This window comes from Pithys albifrons, chromosome Z (assembly GCF_047495875.1).
Source record: "Pithys albifrons albifrons isolate INPA30051 chromosome Z, PitAlb_v1, whole genome shotgun sequence".
Lineage (NCBI taxonomy): Eukaryota > Metazoa > Chordata > Aves > Passeriformes > Thamnophilidae > Pithys > Pithys albifrons.
Genome location: NC_092497.1, coordinates 49441672 through 49464591, shown reverse-complemented (window position 1 = coordinate 49464591; position 22920 = coordinate 49441672). Strand labels below are relative to the sequence as shown.

The 22920-nt window shown below is 39.6% G+C and overlaps 1 protein-coding gene across 21 annotated transcripts in view; it reads right to left on the bottom strand.

Moving 5' to 3' along the window:
* Positions 1–22920, bottom strand: part of NRG1 (neuregulin 1) — a 483648-nt gene that overhangs the window by 15964 nt on the left and 444764 nt on the right. For 12 of the 21 annotated variants that reach the window (XM_071580239.1, XM_071580242.1, XM_071580241.1 and 9 more), the window contains 3 exons: positions 16569–16698; positions 9840–9898; positions 3691–3714 (listed from right to left, as the gene is read on the bottom strand). In XM_071580239.1, the coding sequence (XP_071436340.1) occupies positions 3691–3714; positions 9840–9898; positions 16569–16698 (213 nt within the window). Of the gene's footprint in view, positions 1–3690; positions 3715–9839; positions 9899–10551; positions 10620–16564; positions 16699–22920 lie in introns of those variants that run through there. The other 9 variants (XM_071580238.1, XM_071580245.1, XM_071580237.1 and 6 more) reach the window with 5 other exon arrangements.

Here is a 22920-nt window from a genome sequence, read left to right as displayed (position 1 = left end):
GTGGCAGCTTGCTCAGTGATGACAGCTTGTTAGTGATCTCATTCTTTGGAGATATTTCACTATTGCAAAGGTGTTAGTAGCACTGATAATATTTGGGTTGGAGCTACTCATGCTTTCCTTGCTCATGCTTGGCAGAAAGCACTGTGGAGTGCTCTGCTGGGGAAACATTATGCAAGGAGTGCTGAAACAGAGGCGCATTCTGTGTTGATGGTCTACAGATGAGGATGTGTGTTTCTGCTTTTAGGACAAAAATGGATGTTTAGCTTTACTCAGGTCTTATTTTTGATTAAGCTGACAGTCTGATATTGATCTGCAACATTGATCTTAGTCGGAATATCAGCAGGTGATTAAAAATAAGTGAATAAGTTACAGCTGCACAGCTTTGCACTACCTTCCTGCTGGAAGGGACTGGCATGAACATGTACCATCTGTGGGGTAATTCATCAGAAGGTACAGAGGTGCTCAGTGTTCCCTCACATATGCTACATGTCTCTGTACGAATGATGTGATGCTACAAATGCCACACCAGTTCAGGGAAAAATACTCCTTACTGAAGAAGGAGCAGTCTTCCCTCCAATGTGTTTCCTGAGCTTGACTATTTTAGTTTTAAGGTAGGAAAGTAGCAAATACTCCATTCAACAAACCAAAAAGCAAAAAGGAGTCTTAATTTCTCTGATACAATGCACGCCACTATGGAACAAATTTGTTCTACAAGCCAAACCCATTGTAAACCAAAACACCACTAAACAGGTAATGAGCACTGTCAGACAAAATTAAAGCACTAATTATTAACAAGGAGAGAAATGGGGGCAGAAAAAGTGAGTTTGGTAAAACTAGGATGCTGCAAAATGTATTAAAGAAAAAAAAGAACTCCAAGAACAGAAAATCAAAAAAGGGAAGGAAGGAAGGAAGAAAGGGCTGAAACTCCAACCAAACCAGGACAGAGTAAAAGAGGAAGGTGAAATAAAGGGAAAGACAAGATTAAAGGGTTGAAAAATCAGCTGCAGGCCTGGCACAACATGCTTGGTATTGGAATAAACAGAGAGAAGAAATGCTTAGGGACAAAAAAAAGTTTGAAGCAGAGTGTGAAGGGATTTTTCATACAGCATAACTCCTCGCCTAGGCTAGTTAGTGGCACTTCATCCCCTTTCCATTTTTGCTCCTTCTAAAAGCGCTTATTAGTTAGCCATGAAAATGGTGTATTACAAGGATGTCACAGAAAACAGGAGAATTGTGCTAAGCACTTTAGGGGATAATTTGAAATGCTTTGAATTATTCTTTTTTTTTAACTATCACGCCATCAGCTGTTAGCTTCTGAAAGCAAAATGAATAATGACATATCAACCTGTTTTTCTTGGAGGGTAAGGGAGAGGAGGAAGAAGATTAATCAACACTGGAAGCTCTGCTTGGTTGTTTATTCTTAGGAAAAAATTGCACTGACTCCAGGAGGTTTGCTCTAGTCTGAGGCTGTTGCAAATGAATTTGGAAGCTTGCTGATGATGGCCTGGCTGAGGTTCCCAGTGGGCTGAGGCTTTTTGCTTGTGTGTTGAACACTTCCGGCCATTCACCCACTGCAGGGGATGGGGGATGCAGTGGGGGAGGAGGGCTATGGATGCAGCCCTGAGCAATGCTCCTTGCACCAGCACATCTGCTGGGACTAAAGAGCTTCAGTGGCATGGAAAATTAAATCCCTGGGTCTACTTTCAATGCCTTAGTTCCCTCCTGTGTCCTTCAAAACGAGGCTCTGTGGACAATCCAGCTTCACACGGTGTGTGAATAGTGGTGCTGCCATTCTATCCCTCATTTCTTGGGGAGAATGTCTGCCTGGGAAGACACATGCTTGGCTTGCCATGCCCAGCAAACCAGCAAGCTCTCATGTAAACCTGGCTGTATTCCTGGCTGGCAGGGCACAGCAGGGGCCATCTTGGGGATGTCCTGGTATCCTGCAGTGGCCCATGTGTGTGACAGGGGATGCTGGCGGCTGGGAGGGGACAGGGATTCTGGTCATGACCCTGTAGAAAGCACGGTGCCTTGAAGACAAGCCTTGGACTCTCTGTTTCAGGCCAGAATAATTTTGTGAAGCAGGGGCTGGACTCCTGTGGGCCACTTGATGCTATACCACATCTTCCCCAAAACTGCCTTCTCTATCTGACCAGTGTTAACCTTTATGGAGCCATTTAATGATGCCTGGCTAAGTAACATGGCTGATCAAACTACCTTGAAATAAATTAATAGCACCCTTGCAGGGAAGTTTGTAAAGAATTGTATGTGCAGTGAGGGTTTAAAAAAGGTTTTAACCTGCTAAGTATTAAAAATAATTTCAATACATTTTTTCCCATTCAGAATGCTAAGGAAAATCGAATCAACTTAAGACTTGACTGTCAAGATATTAAATCTCTCTATGTGCAGCCTTTCAAACATGCACATTATGCAGTTAATTTCACATCACTCTAATTTATACATAATTGGTTATCTATATGGTCTTAGATTTGCTCTGTTGTCAAGTTTGTCTTCTTACAGGTCTCTGGGGATTTTAAAAATAATTTAATTCCAAGAGGTGGTTGTGTTGATGATGTTTCTTAGGTAAAACAAAATTTTCAAGTTAGTTTCTTAAAAGATTTTAATTTAACTACTCATATGTTAATGTAGCCATATATCTTCTACTACAATCTAATACTTATGAGTGAGAATTATTATTGTTACCTTGTGAATAAAAAGAAGCTGGGTTGTGAGTGTTTTTTTTTAATTTGGACTTGCAGTGAGTTTTCCACAGTATACAGCTTAAGCTAATGACATTTTGTGGGGCCATTGTTAATAAGAACACGAACTAAAATCATATGAAAAGCATCATCTGTTTCTGCTCATTTACTGACAACTATAGGACATTTCAAATTTCAAGTTAGTCTCTCCAAGAGATGAATTATTTGTACCCCTAAATATGAATACCTAATCAGATAATCTGTTCATGAAGAGGACTTAAAAGATCTATTTCTATTATATGTAAAGCTGAAGTGTAAAAGTAGTATCAACTGCCAGTGTTCTTACTTGGTGAAATGTGAGCATAGTATTAGAAATACTGAATATATTTGCTGACTTGAGGATCTGGAATCTAGCTGTAAACCTCTACTTAAGTTCCTAAATAACTTTCAGCCCACTTCTAATTTATAGACATGGAAAGGAATGTATATATGCATACCATTTACACATATGTATAGGCAACTGATTTACACACCAAGATGTGAGTTTAGACATAAAACCTTCCTTGGAAACCAGCGCTCAAAATGGCAATTTGCAGAATTTTAAGTGGCCATAACAGCTTATCTTTTTAATATACTAGTTAGTAATTTTGCTTAATGCTTACAATGTTTCCAAAACCTGGCAAGCCTAGAAAAACTCAGCAAAGCAAATGTCAAAACTATACAGCAGAAAAAGGAATGTACACTACACTATGATTATTTCAGTAACTCCCAGAATTCCTTAGGTCTGTAACGTCCTATCATTCTTACCATTTTAGTGAACTGATCTCTACTAACACTTTGACAAGGGTTGTTGTTATAGCTGTATGATCCCTTCTGAAGCATAAAGAAATTGGTTAGGAACTGAAAAGGGAAGGTGGAGAAAAAAAAATAAAAAGGGGTTTATCTCTCAGGGTCTAGAATCTGCAGGCTTAAAGGAATGATTGGTCCATACCCATAAATTCAATCCCAAGATGCTCTGCCAATGCAGAAAGTTGTCAAAAAAAGAAAGAAAAAGGAAAAAAGTTTCAGAAAAGAGCAACACATTGTACTCAAAAATAAATCACATATGAGAATTATGGCTATTCTGTGCCTGCACATGAAACAGGACAAAGGGGTGCCTGGTTACAGGGGCAGTGCTCAAGTGTGCCTTTCTAAGTGACCAGGTCTGCATCATGTCTTATACACAAGAACATGTATGTATGGGGGATCTGAGAAGCCACAGAAACCATTAACCCTTAAAGATGTTGCAGACTTGAATGGGGCTATGGCCTGAGCATGCCATGTGCAATGGCTGATTGGTTTCAGATGGGACCATGATAGCAAAGGGATTACAATACGTGGCATTCCCCTGCAAATGGGTGGTGCATCACTCCCCCTTCTGGCCCTGATTCTGTCATCAGAATGCATATCCTTGCTCTTGTAGGCTGGGACCTGGAAGTGGCTGGCACTGTTTGCTCAGCATTGGGAGTCCTCTGCTTTGCATGTTGACTGCAGCAGAGGCCTGACTTCTAGAAAATGAGAAACTAAACCATTTTCCCCTGTCTTTGGGCTGTGCTGCCTTGACAAAACAACTTGTTGGCCAGCTAGATGGACCCTGGAGTGCAGGGCATGATGTCCTTTACGCAGATCACATGCCTAAATAGGTACTTCAGGCCTCAGCAGCTGGGCGTAAGGAGGAACACAGGTTTTCCTCCCAGCAAGTACCTCTTCCCATGCAGCCAACACCATAGCCATGGTAACTCTTGCCTTTTTTGTTCTTGTGTGCTCTGAAATTTAAATCCAATCCTAATTTTCTCACCAAATTGATTTTTAATGTAGTTTGCACACAATGGAAATGCAAATGCTATGTTGCCAATCAGTAACATTTTAAGGGTTAAGTAAGCTGGAATCCATCAAGGTCTCTTCCTAAAGAACCAGTATTATATGACTACCTGAACTCTGCTAACAATATATAATAGTTACATAGAAAACTGGTTAAATCTTCAATAAAATGAATGACATGCCCATGCATATATATTGCTGTAATTATGCTTGCTTATAGGTACCACACCTAGTTTGAAGGTAATTTAATTTTAGGGGAAGTCATTCATATCATGCAGCTTCTATTTCAAATAATCCAGTAAGAAATTGGTACTTAAAATGGGAATATATTCTGTCTGAAAGACCTAACAAGAAAACATGCTGAGAAACCATGCATTGTTTATTCAAACCTAGATGTTATGCAGCTCTTATCTATCTGTGGTACTCCTAGACCTGATCAAAAGAAGGCAGAATATCCCAATGCTTCTCATTTTAGAAACAGATTATTATTTTTGATATTTTGCTATTTAACCTAAGATTGTCGCACAGTGTTTGCATGCAGTGTGGTTTCTACGGAACATTTGTCGAGGTGCTCTAAGAATAGATTAAATGAATTCCTTTTAACAACTTAGTTTTTATTCTGCATGTGACTGAGGGGGAACACGATCATACTGGAGGAAAAACCAGGAAGCTATTTTTTTCCCCAAAGTGATTTAAAATTAATACTGCTGGGGTACAGGGTCTACAGAACAAGAGGGTGGTGCCTGGAAATGTGAAACAAATCCTCCAGAACTGCATGCTCTGCTCAAGAGTGGTGTGCCCCAGCCACTATGCCCCCAAGACTTTGTGGTGGCTACTCTAGGTTTAGATGGCTGGGTAGCCTGGAGATATGGTGATGCTCAGTGAGGGGTGACGACTGCCTCAGGTTTTTGTAGAAATCTCGCACCTGACAAAGGAAGAACACATCTGGATCAACTGCAACAGCAGAGAGGTCCAGGGAGACCCATTTCAACTCTGAAGCAGCAAAGTGTCTTGTTTCTTAAGTTGTTGTTAAATTTTCTTATTAAATGTGCTCTGTGGGTAATGAGAAATTTAATAAGAAACTCTTTGTCAAGTAATTTGAACTGAAAACAAGCTAAAATCCCCTAAGCTATCAGAGAACAGAACACCTACACGTCAGCAGAGTCTGTTTGAGGGATCAGGATATGGTCTCTTTATGTTGTTTAAGATCCATTTTGGATTAAAAATCTTGGTTCATTTCAATGGTATTCAGGCTGCAAAACAAGTTTCGAACTTTGGATGTTAAGTCCTATGTCTCCTGTAAGTGCTATCCTACAACTGGTTTGAGTCTTAGAAGCATGAAAATTTCGTCCTTTCCTAAATGAAATGTTCTGTAATACCAATTTTAGCATTTAATGAACATTAACTGAATAGTTTATAGTGAAAAACTATCTCTTTTAACCTTCAGCAGAAGATGTACAATGCATTTTTCAAATCTGTATCATTTAGGGGTCTTGATCTCAGAACATAAAGCAGATAATTTAGGGTGTGCAAGGCTTTATAAAATGAAAATTTCAGGTAAGATTGTCTAGTACCCTTATGCAATGTGAAGACTTGAGAAATATATAGAAACTGAGAAATACTGAGGTAGTAGAATAACTAAAAACATACTTTTGAAGATCTGTATTTTATATGAAAAGACTGAAAAATCAAGGCCACCACAGAGTAAGTGCAGTTTTGGTCATTCTAGAATATCACAGTTTTTCTCAACTCTTGCCCCCTTTAATGCCTCAGCCAGGTGCATCTTGACCATATGAGATAGGGGCTGTCATCCAAAGAGAAATTTCCCTCTTCCTCTCTTGGTACCATCCCCCTTGCTTACCAAGGATGGCAGAGCTGAAATGGACACAGTTTAAACGGGTGCCCCATGCTGCAGGAAGGTATGGACCATGTTCAATTCATGCCCAAGAAGGGCCACAGCATACCCCAAAAGTTGCTCTAAATTCACAACACATACATAAATCTTAACTAGTGAAGCTAGCTTGTCCATTGCCTCTTTGGGTGGGGCCCTTGATCTGTCTGGGGCATTTGAGAGCACAAATGGTTTATCTGTGATTATTCTCTACAGATGCTTCTTCAACCTTCTATTAATTCACAGCTCAGTCACTGTTTCTTATCCCGTGGAGCATTTTGCATAGTGTGGCTCTAAGAGTTCTCATGCATAATGACATAAAAATTAACCAAAGTCTTTAGTGTTATATAATTATTTTTCCTCCATTTGCCTTGATTCCATGACTTCAAATGAGTGAATACATGAATATTCAGATACAGGTAATATATCTGTATGGAACAGATGTATTTTTGCAACACTTATTGACTGCCTTCTGCTATCTTTAAGGACCAGTGGTGGACCATAGGTCCCAAAAAGGCAGGGTAGCACACCTGCTAGCAGCTGTGACTGCTGTGCTCAGGGCAAGGACATTACAGGATCTGACAGCCAGGCTGCAGAGACAAGCAAAACACTAGCATAGTTGGTTCTTTAGTTTCCCATGGACTACAAAGGCAGTAAGCACCAGCTGAAGGGGGAAAACGTGTATCTGCAGTGCTAGAGATAACTGTGGCAGTGCAAATCTAACAGTCATCACCTCTCAGCAACCACAGGTTGCCCTACAGTTTGGTATGTTTGCAAATCTGGAATCCAATGGACAGTAAGTATTTTCCAGTAGTCTCCCTCACATCCATTCCCAGTAATGCTCACACTTCCACTGACAGAAAAGAGAGGCATTTTTATGGAAGAATTTTTCTTAAAATGGAGATCTACCTAATTTCCTGTGACCCTTTTCAACATACTTCTAGTGCATTATGATTACTAAATTGTCTGGGGCTAACCAAACCACTGTGAAGGTAAGTCAGCTAGCCTTGCACTCTGTTGGGACAAGGATTTCAAGAATGCTCAGTGGCAGCCTTGTTCTGAACCTTGCAAAAGACCCTCAGCAAAGTTAGTAACTTCAGAATTCTCAAATACCAATGCTAGGACAGATTTCTGAACCTAACTTTTCCTCAACAGTCAAATTCAAATATTTAACAGCTCATCAGTAGGCACACTTGGCTTGGAACCCCACTGACTCTTTCTTTCCAAATGAAGAAAGACCCTTCTGAAAGCAAGTAAAATTAGATAGCATTGTATAGTTCACACATACAATTTTGTTTCCTACTGGCACTAATGCTGTTTAGCATCCCAATTTTCTCTGTACTTTGCAAAAGCTCCATCTACAGAGCTAAGTTAATCATCCAAAACACTTGGTGCAAAATAGGAGCCTGGTCTTACACCCCAGATGCAACATTTGCCTAAAGAGAACTCTTGTTCTGGGTCCACTTTTAAATAGTATGTTCAGATTGGCTCTGGGTGTAATAATAAAAAGTCATATAAATGCTTCCTCATTAATTTTTTTTTGTTACATATAAATGTACCCTCAATGGACCCTTTTCAAAGTGTCATTTCAACATCTTTAGTAGCATAAGAAACCAGATGTTGTGGTGTAGATGCAGGGTGGGCAGAAGTGCCAGAGTTTCACAGCCATTGACTGGGCTCTCAGAGTAGCCTAAGGTAGGTAGTTGTGTGCTTTCCTGACAGTGCATTTCAGGGAGAGGAAAGGCTGCACCAATTTAAGTACTTGTAACTGAGCATAACTCTTGCAGCAATGCAAGGGCACCTATACCTTTTCTATGGAGGCAACCTGACAAAATCTCAACCTGGTGTCTTTAAAAATCCCAACTTAAAAACCAGTGAAGGGAAACTCACGTAACTTTTTCCCCCCACTCCTAGGTAGGAAAATTAATATAATCAACATACAATTGTTCAAAAATTTTCAGGGTATATTCAGCAGCAAACAACGGATCCCATATGTTTTTTACACCACCTCCTTACAAATTATTCTTCTAAGATCAGAAAACATTAACTGCACTTTTCACCACAATACACAGGAAAGACCACTTAAATATAACGTTTGGTAAGCAAATACTGTAACAGCATAAAATTTTCAAATCCATAGTTACCAGACGCGTTTTAAAAATAACTCACAGTAATAAAGCTTTTAAATCAGAGCATAAAATACACACTTGAGTGCTGGGAGATCTGGTCTCCAGTCATCACTCTTGGGATTTACTCGGGCAGTTTTCATGATGGGTAGTATAAATTATGTATGGATGTTTTTCATCCATCACTATACAAGAAAACCTGTGCATCTCTTCAGGCTCCAAAATGTCCAGCACATGCTTATAGCTTTTTGTCCTATATACTAATGGAAATTAAATTAAGCTAGCCTATAGTCTTTTTGTGCTGGCAAGTAATCCATCAAAAAAATAATTCCAATAATACTGCTCTTAGATCACAGTACATTCTTATGACAGTGACAATTAATTGTCAATAGTACACATGCATTAAAATGTAAGATCTAAGTAATTTTCTTATATGTTATCTTCAACTTTGCTATAGCCAGTTGGAGAAAATAAATATTAAGTGTACCTTCTGTTTGCTCCTTGACAAATAATAAAAATTAACCCATTCCTTCATGGGAAAACTGATGGGATGTCACTGCAGTGATGATTTTACCAGAGGTCTGACAAAAAGTCTTCTCTCTGGTTGTGTGTGTTTGGTATTTTTATTTTGTCAATTAATCCAAAATATTTGATCTCTTTCACCTGTTACCCACAATACACCCAAAATATGTCAGATGCCATTATTTTAGCCATGTCTCCCCCTTTTCCTTTCAGTGCTCTTTCAACTGAAACTTGGACAATGAGGAGGAAGAACATTTTGATCCTGTTTGGTATTTGCTTATTGGAAACCATGTAAGTACCCCAACTACCTTTAATCTCTAGTTCCAAATGCAAATCTTGCATACAAGCAGAAGATTGGCTATCTGTCCCTTTGTTGGGGGAGTGTTGCCCTGTATCATGATTGTCTTTGTGGCAAATAAAATGAGGTACTTTCAGATACAATTTTTGTATTTTTTTCTGCTTGATGTCAGTGGGGAGTCCATATCACACATTCAGTGTTAATTTCACAACGTTCATAAGTCTTGCTTTTCCTCATACCCTCAATGCCAAACAATCTAGGAGAGCATTGCAATTGCTTTTTGTTATCATTTTCATGCAACAAGCAGAGACAATCAATTAGGCCTTAGGCAACAAATCTAGTTAGAGATTAAAAAAAAAATGGAGGAAAGATGCAGCGACAAGAAAGCAGCACCGACTGAGCATGCTTGTATTGCGGCACAGACAGAAAAGTAGTGGACGTACTGTAGAAGCTGGCCATTACGTAGTTTTGGCAGCGATCACCAGTAAATTCATTTGGGCACCTGAGAGGAAAAACAAACAAAAAAATGGTAGAGAAAAAAACAGAGAAAAGAGTAGAAGTGAATATATGCTAAGAAAGAAGATCCTTCAGTGTGAACTGATATGACTTGGTGAGTTCACTTTCAGAAACTGAATCTCGGTTTAAGCTTGTCAAAATGACTCAAGACGTGGAGAGCAACTCATTTGCTCTGTGGAAATGTAAAGAAATCCCACCCTGAAAAACCAGCCAAAACCAAACCAATCCAGATCAAAGTGTGTTTCAAGATGTGAGACAGAAATTCACCATTCCAGAGTCCCAAATTGATTTTAGGATGCACTTTCCATAAGGCAGCAAGGACACAAGATCTGTACATCACTCATCTCCATGAGTTTGTTCTTTTAGGGTTGCACTTTGCAGCAATCTCCCAAACAAGAAAACTGCCAGTGTGTGCAAAACAAATGCATCTGTGGATGAATGGAAAGATCAAAGATCACATAAATGAGAAACATTTTGGAGGTCAATAATGCCATGGTGTACAGATTGTACTTTAGAGAATGAGGTCATAAATTAGTGAGTAAAGAGGCCGGTTCCAGCTGAACTGTGAAAACACCAAGTACTATTGTTTTTGTTGCTGTAGTTGGGGAAGAAAGCAAAATTCAGATTATTTTAACATACTTTCTTGGTTTTGGATTTTCATGGGCAGAGTTTCAGTACATCTTGCTCCAGTGAATCCAGGTTGGCACCTAAAGGGCAAAAATGTGATAAGCAATAGTACACCAAAACCACTGCACTAACAGACTTACATCTGCTGGTCTATGGAGTGGGAGTGCATTAAGTGACATCCTGGTTAGGTGTTAGTGAAAAATGACCAGAAAAGAGGCAATAAAGTGTAATTTTCCCAGAAGATAACACTTTTCAGAATTTACAGCAAAAATCCATCAGAGAAAAAAAAATCAAGGAAGTCTCTTTGCTTGTCTGTTTTGAAAAAGAAGGAAGAATCATGGCTAGCAAAAATGTGTACCAGTCCACTGTTTATTCCATCTCATGAAGGGACCATATTGAGTTCTTTTCTCAGACTTGCAATGTACTGTTGCTTTCACCAGTCACATAAAATCTATGAGAATACTATGATTTCCCTATTTCTGTAATGGTATATTGTGTTTTCCAGTAAATTGCTTTGAGGAGTAATTAATACAGCAATCACAGAAAAGCCAAAAATATTGCAAAAAGTGAGAATACAAACTCAAACCCAAAGGGAATTATATTCAACATGGCTGACACATGAAAAAAAAAGTCTGTCCAGTCACTAAGGACAATGAGAGGTCAGAAGTGTTCTCGAAATTTGAAGCCCCATAGCTGTCTGTCCTTTCAGTTCTGTGGAAAACTTCAATGCAGATTTCCCCTTGACCACAGTGAAGGAATTTCTTTTGTGTACTTTGCCTGCCTTTTTTGTTGTTGACTGTCATTTCTTTCTTCACCTTTATTCTTCATTCTGGGGCAGAGTTCAGGATCCCAAAATATCACCATAGTGATGCAGGCTCCTGTGCTACAGAGTTAAGTATGAATGACTGTCCACCACACTAAATATCTATAGATTTCAATTTTCTTTCTTTCTCTCTCCTTCCACTCTCCAATCTTACTCAGCATGTAACCTGATATCTACTTTCTTGAACACATCTCACTTGTGTTGCCTGTCCTTGTGATGTTCTCCATGAGCTTGCCATGGTGCAGGCATGTCTCCCTCTTTTTCTCCTGCTGCCAATATGATGCTAGTGACTTCTTCAAACTTCTTCATCATTTACTGGCCAGGGGCTGAGGAACCTTCTTATTTGCAAATGCACATTGCTCAGAACAATCCTTTGTCTCTTCTACCCACCAGAGAATCATGTGTGTTAAAAGCTGACCCAATTTTTAAATTCTACTCTTCCCCAATTGCCTCTAGCTCTAAGAGACAAGGATGTTGCTCTTGCACAAGTAGGACTTCCAGAAAACCCCTCTGGCAGAGAACCAGTGTCAGGCATTAAACATCAGCATTTTGTTCAAATAAACCGTGCCAGAAGGATTTTTGTATAATAAAAGGTACATTTTGAGGATCTGCAGATGATTCTTTGGAGGTTATTATTTTGCTTATTAAGGAAGGGAGCCAAGGTCACATCTTCTGATAAGTAACCAATGTGGCGAGATCTCAGTTTCCACAGATATACTCAGCTGAGAAAAATGCAACAAAGGTAACTCTGTCATGAAAAGGTGATACTGCTGGGCATGACAGAAGACTTCTTGCATCTTTGATAGTAGGCAAAATGCATTTCACAGAAAGCATTTTCATCTGTGCTGCTGAATGAGAGTAAAAATATTTTGCACTGTTGTGATCTTGTTAAATAACTGTCCTTGGAAAGCTGACATTCGCGCATACATGGCTTCCAATTTGCAGAGGCCTGTACATCTTGCTTGTCAGGCTCAACACTACACAATCCCAAGGCATATGCTGCTGATTAAAAGCCTCAGGCTTTGCTTGTCACTGGTCATTGGTGGTTGCTTCCTCTATCTGAGCTAGATTTCAGATGTTGGTGCAGCTGCAGAGGTGATGAAAACAACTTGAACACTGGTGTAGACAAAGCTGAAATCACTTCCAGATCAACCCGGGTCAGCCCTGTTGAGATGGTGCTGAAAACAGTTCAGGTATGTTTATAATCGCTCTGAAACCACTGTCAGCAAATGGGCTGCAGCACCTGCCCCTAAGAATGGGCCCAGGAAGGGTCAGCTGAGAGGAAAGCTGGGATGAGCCTGTCCTGTTATGATGATGTGTGAATGCTAAAGGCATTTTATTGCTCAGATGTGCAGTGTAGCACTTGTTTCCAGTGCTGTTTCCTGTAGACTGCGCTTTTATAAACAGCTTGCGATGCTGTCCTTTACAAAACACCTTGTCCTACTCAAGGTTTTCAGACATTGTTTCTTGTTGCATCTTTCTTTTCTGGATCATTATCCATGTACCATTTTTTTTAGGACACTAGCAAAAGTTGAAGTCACACCTTGGTGCAAAACATAGATGTTTGTGCTGTGAAAATTTATAATTTTATTAAGTGGGTAAAACCATGAGACCAAACCACATATTATAGAAGAATTGGTTTTTTTGCTCTACACAAAGTAATTGCAGAGAGCAGCATTTGCATGCATTTAGCAGACACTTCTGAGGACACTGAATGCATATCACTATTTTTCAGCACGAGAGGAACAGCTGAGTTGATCAGGAACTCACATTTTCATTTCATTTCCTGCCTATAAACAAATGCATTGTGGGAGAATACTCTCCCTCCCCTCTCCATGGGAACTACTTTCATATTTAGTAGTCATTTTCATTGCTGAAGTCAGAACTAGTATTTCTATCCCACCTCTTAAAAGAATACCTCTGGAACTTCTGCTTGCATCATGGAAACAAATTTTATCTTTTCATTGATTAAATAACCTTCTGCCCATTTCTATTCCACAAAGACCTTTACACGAAGACAGATACAGAAAATGGCTGTATCTTTAAAAAGTATATGATTTACTCTTTTCTGTTAAGAAATGCAGTAGCATACTTCTGTTAGAGAGAAACATTATTTTCATCCAGTGAAATTCAGACATAAATTAATTTCTTAAGTAACAACAAAAGCACTAGAAAAGATGATGTCTGCGAGTAAGAAGTCAATTAGTCAAACTAGCAAGGCCTTCATGGTTTGATACTTGAACACTTAAAAAGTGTAACTTATTATATTAATATAGATATTTCTTGAAATAAGGATGAAATGCTAGGAATTTTGGTCTTAATTTTGTGTTTATTGGAAAAGCTATCCGGTCTTATTGTTTTAAGTGAACTTGGTGACACATTTCCAACTGCATAGAAATGACTTAGGAATCTCAGTCTCACAGGAAGCCAGTAACATTCAGGCTTCCGAGGTCTATGATGTTTTCAGAAAGTGACTCATGTCTATGAAGCTTCTGAAAATTTTATATACTAGTTTATTTAAGCAGTGTCAAAGCTTCCTATTTCATCTGTCATATTTTGAGACTGTTTAATTCAGTCTGGGGTGACAATTAAAATACATTTGGGGAACATACATGCTACTACAAGTGTAGCTGTACTTAGCATTACTAAGACTTCACACTTTTCTTGACTATTTCACAGGGTTAGCTCTTGAAAGCAGGAAATTTTCTCTGAGTTCACACCAGTACCCCTGTGGGCAAAATCTGATCCTGTCTGGATATGTATTTTATAAAACAGTTTTTTTTCTTAATATGAAGCTAGATTTTAACAGAGCATAAATTTAGGATGTCCTTTTCTTTTTTTTTTTTTTAAACTACAATAGGGGATTTACAAAACCAGATATCTCACTTGGAAAATTCAATGGTTGTTTTGAATCTGAGTCATGTTTTTTTGGTTATGGTTTTTTAGTTAGGGATAAAACCAATTTAGAATGATATGGCTCATGCTTTAAAAATTTTGTTTTTGCTCTCAACAGATGGACCATATGGAAAAATGTGAACTTGCTACTGAGGCAGAAGTATGAAAAGCAAGTACCATATTTCAAGCATTCTGTTTCCACAAGCATGTTCTGGGAGTAGATTTATTTTCTCAGAACAATGAAGGCAATGTGTAATGGCTATACACTTATTTTAATTAACACTTGAATATTAGAATTAAAAGTAGACATCTGTATTTTCAATGAAATAAGAAGAAAATGGTATTTTGTCTTTTCAGTTTCCCAATACGTGCACTTTTAAGTACTCACACTTTTATTTCTTATGTAGCTGCATTGCACCCTGTTTTACTACATAACATAGAATTTTGGTTTGGGCTAGTAGAGGGCATAGAAAATGACTCTGCAAAATAGCAGTGGCCCTGACATCTCAGGATAACAATCCTTTTCCACTGTCTTACTGTATATGAGATTCACCCTCTCTAACTTTAAAGCTCTGATGTTTTTTCCAAGTAGGTCTTGGACCACCCAGGGAGAGGAACATCTGCCAAATCTGGTAATCACCTTTTCTTTCAAATCCAGCCCCAGAAATGAAGAGTGTTTCTTGCCTATACAGGGAAAAAGTACCCACCTCATTCAAATGTCCTTGAGACATTTTATTAAAAAAAATTAGCCAGCCTATATCATCGTCAAAGAACACACACAGATCTCTAAATTAAAAAAATATAAAAAAGTTTCCATACCAGTGAAAATGGGATACCTCTGAAACTGCCTAGACATTTTTAATGATTGGCAAGTGTGCCAGATGCTCAGCTCTGCTGCCCTGGAGTTTTCTGAACCATATTTGGATAGGTAGTTGAAATATGCAGGTAGGCTCCTGTACACACTCTACAGAGTCACAGCAAACTGCTCATCCTGTACTGGTGGCTTATAATGATCATGTAAATCTAACACAAATCACTCTCAGAAAATAATCTAACCCACCAGAGCATGGTTTTCCGTATTCACTTTAGCTAAAAATGATTTTAAAATGAATGAAACATACACATTCAGAGCAATCTGAAAAACCAAAGCAAAACAAAGCCCTTGAAGTGTAGGTAACATCTTTCTACTAAAAAACCCAAACCTCCAAAACCCCCAAAAACCTTACAGGTAAAACAGAACATTGTGTGGTTTGGTGGTTTTTTTGATGACTTCTTTTCATTTGTTTGTTTTACCTTTTTTTTAAAACATTAACAACAGAAACAAGCAGTCAACATCTTCCTGTCTCAATGAAAACATTGTAGGCCTTCACCTAACTCACCCACTAGAGTTATCTTTCCAATTAGTGTTCTTTCACTTTTAGTCCTATGAGACCGAATAATTATGCAGGTACAGCTAATGACAGTCTTTATCAACCACCATTTCTTGTCTGTCAGAAAAACAGCAATATCCTCACAAAAGTGCACCCTTTACACTCAGCCCTCTTAGGTACCAAGGATGTTTCCCAGGGTTTAAATGAGGAGTTCCCTCTAAAGCTGGAGCGAAGCAGTCCTCATGACTAGTTCATCTCCAGGGATAAATGCTTCATGATGCATTCCAAGGCAGGAGATAAACTCCAGTGCTGTAGCTCTTCCTGGATGTTCTCCAACACAAGGGACTATTGCAATAGTCCAAAGTAGCATAAGCCAGGACCTGAGAAAGGTGCACAAGCAACCCCTGAAACTAAACTCTTAGGACTTCCTGAATCAAGATCTTCACACAAAATAGTAATGACCACCAATTAACATGACATTCATTGCTTTTTATGCAATTAAACACAAGAACCAGTTGTGAATCTGACCTCTTCAGAAAATGTTCAGTTACTAAATCAGACAATAAAAATAAGTTTCTCCTGTACACAGGGAAATTATCCAATGCAGTTATCCACACACCTATTTTTCTTTGACAAATGCAGTGTATTTACTTTACATTATCTGTGTCATTAATGTAAGGCTAAAATTGTGTTATTTCATGCCACGTAAACATCATTGGAGGTTGTTGTGCCGTTATCATGTGGGAAGATTTCCTGGTTAGCCTCTCCTATGCCTCATATATAGAACACAAAGGTCATCTTGCTACTGCATTTTCACATACATGTGGTTAAAAATGAAGATATGCAAGATCAGAAGAAGAAATTGCTCAGGTGCTCCTTTAAGGAAAAACCATTTGTGAGAACTGATGGCTCCAACAAAAGAGGTAAATAGGATTTCTTACCTGCACAGGTATCTTGGGGGGTTTGGGAGATCTTTAACCATGTAACACTCTCCTCCATTTACACAGAAAGCTTTCTGCTTTACATCACATTTTGTGAGATGACTTGTCCCAGTTGTAGATGTGGAAGTGGCTGGAAAAGACAAGAGCGAAAATATGGATCAAAGGCTGTTTTTCTTCCTGATGGGTAAGTATACTTATATGTGAGGGAAGAAGTAAGGCTAGGGAGGATCTTGCCCAGTCCTCTGAGCTCTCTATCTGCTGCTACCACAAACATTAATTACTTGACCCTGTATTTTGTTGATTGACACAGGGAGTAGAGTTTAAATACATACTTCAGAGACACACAATCTGACACTCAGCCTGAGAGGAAGTGAAGGTTTCTCCAGCCCTGTCCATGAAGTGACTTTAAGTTTCTACAACACTCACGTGTATTTCATTAAAAAGGTGTAATTTATATGCAGTAACTTAAATTGCCTTAGTTGCATTTGAGTGATTTTGGGCTGTGACAGTCATTACAAATTGCTGATGCAGTGTCCAATAAAAGCAGGCCCTGGATGAAACTTCCTGGCACTGCCCTCAAGGAGGTATTTTTCAGGAAGCTTAAACTGAGGCCCTGTGCAGATTCAAGCTCTCAGTCCAACTACCTCCTTCTTCCCAGGGGAGAGAATAAAAGGCTGAGTGCTGAATTTCTCTTCCCTAGCTCATAAATGAGAGCTGTGGCTACGATGAACTGTGAAGGAGGAAGACTACAGGGAGGTTGGAGGTTTTGAGTCTTCCTATGCATATACAATTGTGACCACAGTGTCCACAGGAATCCTTGATCTGAAGGCCAGCCTAGCATCTCCTGCAGGTGGGCTCATGATCTTGAAGTAGTAACAGTTTTGGGCCACCAATGCCTCTAAATAACATCAGGTATCTAAAATGCTATCATTGTTTCTTAGCTTCCTCTCTGCTGCATTTAGGGCATACCTGGAGAAGGCAGTAGCAGGTTTAGTTAGCAATCTTCAGGGAGGCTGCCAGTAGGATGAGAAATCACAGCCTTAGGATTTGCCCGTGCAACCTCTGTCCCTGACCAAAGGGAGCAGTACTGTACAAGGGCTCAAAATGCTCCCGCTGCGTCATAGCTAACTACTACTGTATAGAAAATTTACCTGAGGCTGCCCTAAGTGATGGGGAGTCCATAGGGAGTCCATACTATGTCCCCACTAACTCATACTGCTCTGTGCCTGCAAATCATCTCAGTGAGCTGTGCAGTGACCACTTCCCCAGGGAGCCTGTTCCAGTACCCAACAACTCTCCAGGTAAAGCACCCTTTATCTTCCCTGACACAACTTAAGGCCACTTTTGCTTCTGAAAGACAGGTTTTACCCTCAGGTGAAACAATGTTATTATCTAGTGAGTGATTCCACTGGAGTTACTAGAAAGATACAAGCACCTACACAAAAGTTTTCTGGTATTTGCAGCCTTTTCTAACACAAAAGGCCCCAAGAGGCATGTTTACAGTAGGGTGTGGGACATTCTACCATTTCCTGCACACATTGCATCTGAAGAAAACATGACTTTAACAGATTGGCTATCAACAAATACCCCTTACACATTTTGAGCTGTAGGATGATGGAGCCCCTGTCACATTTGATTTTTATGCATTTCCCATTTTATTTCCAGGTACTTTTTTAGCACTCAGTACCTGGGAAAATGGACCACGTTGGCTGGCACCATTTTCTGAGCAGCTTTACCTATCGTGTTTCAATGAGACATAAGACAGTGACTGGGATGTTTAAGTCCTCTCTTTTCCTCCATCACAATTGCATCTGCCTGTACCGCTAATGTCTCCCATATCTCTTCCTTCCTTTGCAATTAATTACCAGTGTGTCAGCTTCTTTCTCTTTCTGCCACACTGCCTTGCTTTCATGGGGTAGTCTCCTCTAACAGGCCAGGAAAAAAACTCCTGTGACCTCTTCCAAAACTCAAACTCTCACTTGCACCCACCCATTGTGTCACATCTCCCCAGATCCTGATCCTGACTGGGGCCTCTTAGTGCTAATGAAATGCAAACATGGAGTACTTATTCCTCTTAATAACACATTCCTTTCTCCTGCCCTCTCAAAGCATGATTTATAACCTCTCAGACAAGGATAAATTTATGTCTTGTCTAGGGGCAGGAAAAGGGGTCATGTTTTAAGAGTAGTCTGACACTCTTTCAGCTAGCACCAGTTCAAACAGGACTGTGCACCCAGTGTTGACAAAAGGCTGGCCAACAGACTGCCATCTGCTCAGCAGTGAAGGGTCCTCTATGCTTGATGTCAGAAGGTTGACAACCACCCTTGAAATGAATCTTAGGATAGGGAGACTTGTCTTGTAGAAGAGCCTTTCCTTCTCCACTGGCTTGAAAGGAGCCTGGATTATTAGCCCAAAGGAGATGCCTCACATGACAGGCTATGTCATACCAAGACAGAGAGTGTGACAAATGTGCATAAGCAAATTCCATTCATATAGTAATTCATACTTTGAAACTTTTGTGAGTCTCAACAGGTAAACTCAATATTAAGCTTATTCCTGCTCACAGCCTGTCCACTGTTGCATTCTTTTACATTGTTAAAAAGTAAAATGGCACACTTCAACCTGTGAGATAGGCACTCTGAAGATCAGTATTTCAGATGATTTTCAGACTCAGAATGATGGAACCTTAATTTGGAAGGGGGAAAAAGGCAATATTGTTTGCAACATTTCTGGAAAAAAACCTAAAACAAACCACCATTTTGCTATCCTGCTGGCTAATGGAATGTTTTAAATTGAATAATGAAGGCAGATATAATAATAAGTGGGCTTGTAGCTGTTTCCATAATCATGCTTACTGCCTTTTCTGCCCTTTTTTTTTTTTTTAAGCTGCAGCTCAATCAAAAAGCACAACACTGTTGAGTTTCAAAGTAACAGTTATTTCCCAGTTGATGTGAGATTTGGACAGCATCAAGTGCTCTGAAAGGATTACTAGAAATGGGAATAATCTGAAGCTCTCAGAGAAATATACAAGGGCTTTACACATATTTGTGAAGAGTGTCTCTACCCATGTTTTTTGGCATCACTTATTCAAATCTGTTGTATAAATCTTGCAAAAGAATTTTCTCTGCATTACTGATCTGCTGGCACCACGGTCCCAGTCTGCCTGATATTTGTGATGGGGTGAAGGGAGGGAGAAGGTCTCCAGTGAGTTAATTCTGACATTAATTTTTCTTTGCAAAGTATGCATAACTTTTATGGCATACAGCCAGTATTCAGTGTATGCACTGTAAGTCTACTCTGCCAATTAAATACAAGAATCATTAACTATGGTTTTGGATTTCACTTAACACCATATAATGGAAGAAATGTGGTGTTTGGGAGCAGGTGTTCATCAGAGTCCATTTAATACAGTCCATAACTAGCCCCAAAATACTGCCTTTCCATGTATATCTAGCAGATATAGGCTTCGAGGATGCATGTGGGAATAACCAACAGTGGTGAGGTAAAGCACAGCTGTAGACCATGTATCTGTGTGTTGTTACTTCTTTGCCTACTCAAAATTCGTACCTCCTTTCTTTTCTGTAATGTTTTCTTCAGCTATATAAACGCAAATAGAAAAGCTGATGTGTTCTAGAGCCTTATACCAAACACTGAAAGGACTAAATTACATGCATTACATGCAAATTACAATTTTAAAATATCATGCATGAGATAAACATCTGAAAACACTGCACACTCTGCCTTCCTCTCTCTCTTGCCTGAATGCAGAAAAAACACATTTAAAAAAGCAACTGCAGGCCGTGTGAACAAAGTCCCTATTAATACAAATATTGACATGACACTGAAATCAATAAGTTCTGCTCCCATCTACAGGAATTGCCTAGAGACAATAACACGAAAAATAAGAGAAACTATTGCATCTTTCAAAATCTGCTCTCTAAAAAGTGAATTACTGCTTAAGAGTACCTTAGAATTATATGATATCAAGCAGACACAATTTCATGCAATTCATGTCAAGCAGACATAACTTCATGTAATTCTGTCCTTACCTGGAAAATCTCTGACCTTTTTTTGTCTTGAAATAGAAAAATACATTCTTTTTCTCTCTCTTACTTTCCAAAAAACCCTCTGATGTTCAGTGGCTACAGCACCAAGATTCCCAGACCCTGCACAGGTGAAACAGTCCACTGAGAGGTGCCCTAAGGGATCTCTGACTCAAGTCAGACTGAGAGGGAAAGGCTTTGCAACCTAAACAGAATAGTATCTATGCCTCTTTGAACTGAATTTCTGCAAAGCTGGTATAAAATCAAAGGACACCCTCAAAGTCATGCAAGATGGCTAGTGAGATGCTTTTGACTTACTGGAGACAAAGTGGCAGATGCAGTACAAACGTTTGCCATTCTCACTGGAATGCCACTTACTGGAGGTAAATACACCACCTTATGGAACTGCAGGTGGACACCTTTGCAGTCTCCTTTTGCGAATCTGCAGCTCATGGCAATAGAATACTCATAATGGAGTGAAGGAGGGACAGAGGGAGTGATGGAGGTGGGGAGAGAGTGCACACAAGTGAGCTTTGGGGGGGACAAAGTGTATGCCCTCAGATGAAAGCCAGCTGTACTAACTCACATTCCCTCACTAGAAGTTCAGTCATTTATTTGAAAGCACAATCCAACTCCTTCTTGACTTGCTGATGTCCAGTTTAGAGATGTACAGCCCTGATCTGCAGAGTAGATTGATTCCCTGTGTAACCTTGACTGTAACACTTATTTCCCCTGTATCTCCATTAAACGATCTACATTTTTTTCCCACTGAGTACTGATCCTCTTCAACTCACTGTGACTTCCCTGATGAGCCCAATTTGCAATGAATTTGCAATCCAGCAAACCTTGTCATTTCTGTACTGCACTGAACGAGGAAAGCTGCTGGTGCCAGCATAACTGTGGGCACCAAAAGCTATATGGGTACCTTCAAGGAGAACAGAAGCCAAAACCTAAGAGTAATCAAAAACTAAACCCTTTCTGAACAGACACAAATTTCCTTTTTACTAGGTGTGTAGAAAGATGTGTTTCATGTCCTTCATATGTAATTTTTCCAAGCCTGAAACTGTATTTGTTCATGTAGCTCTGAATATACCAAAGGTTTAAGGAGACTACTAACAGCAACAAATAGACACCAGAGGAAAAGGAAAAAAAAAAAAGCAAACCCAGAAGCAAATCAGTCAAATCTCTGTAGAGACCTGTACAGTCTATTTCTTGGGGCGGCTCAGATTTTTTCACATTGCTTTTGTGATGCAATACCCTAAACTGGATGTTCAGTCTAGTTATAGTATTTTTCAGCCTCCAACTTTGCAAATAACATGCAGTGTAACAGATTCCTGGGAACTCCAGAGGAGATAATTTAAGGATGTGTTTAGTCAGCAGCTGGAATTAAGTGCTTACAAGTTAGTGGAATTATTCTCTGGCCCTAAGACAGTGCTTTCTCACTTTGGCACTAATTTATAAGGATCAGAGCCAGCAAGAAGGAAACAGGTCTGCAAGATAGAGACTTCAGAAAAGACAGAAAGCACATAAACTCTTGCTAAACCAAGGCAGCATGTCACTCTTTTCCCTATGACATGGACTAAGCGATGGTTTCCACTCACAAATCCAACCTTAGAAAAGCAAAGAAAAAAAAAAGAAAAACAAAGCACAGACGCTCCAGCTTGCTGCACCACCCCATCGCTTCCTCCCTGATAGGCCAACAGACTGACCCAGTTGGCAGGCACGCGACTGTGAGAACTGCACAGCATCTGGCTCACCACAGAGGGTCAAGAGGTGACACATGCTAAACACGGCTGATCAAGAAGAATTTTTGTTTGCTTCATCTCACTTTGAGATGCAGAAAGGATGGGCATAGACATACACAGTTCACAGGCTGTTAGTGAGGAAATGCTATTACTGCTTGCAAAAGAGTTTTCAGAAAAAGGGTGGAAAACATGGGCTGTGGAAGAATTCAAGTGAATGGAAAGACTTGTTTGGAACTGGGCTTTGAGACAAGGCATACTTTTTCCCTGCCATGAAAGACATCAGCTTTCACTTGAGGTTTGTGTGGTAAGTATCAGTAAAAGGTCTGCAAGAGACTTTAAAGGCAGTCCCCACCTGGTGAAGGGAGATGTGAAAGGCAAAACTCAAGAGAATGACAGACCGAGGGTCCCAAAAGGAAAAAAAAAATGTGTGGTGGGGAGGAACAGAAGAAAAAGAGAAGAAAGAAGGTGGAGAGGAAACATGCATAGATTGAACCAGTGCAGGAAAATCAAATCTAAGCTCAGGAATGCTAAACTGACAGCCAGACAAGGAAGTGCTTTTACTAG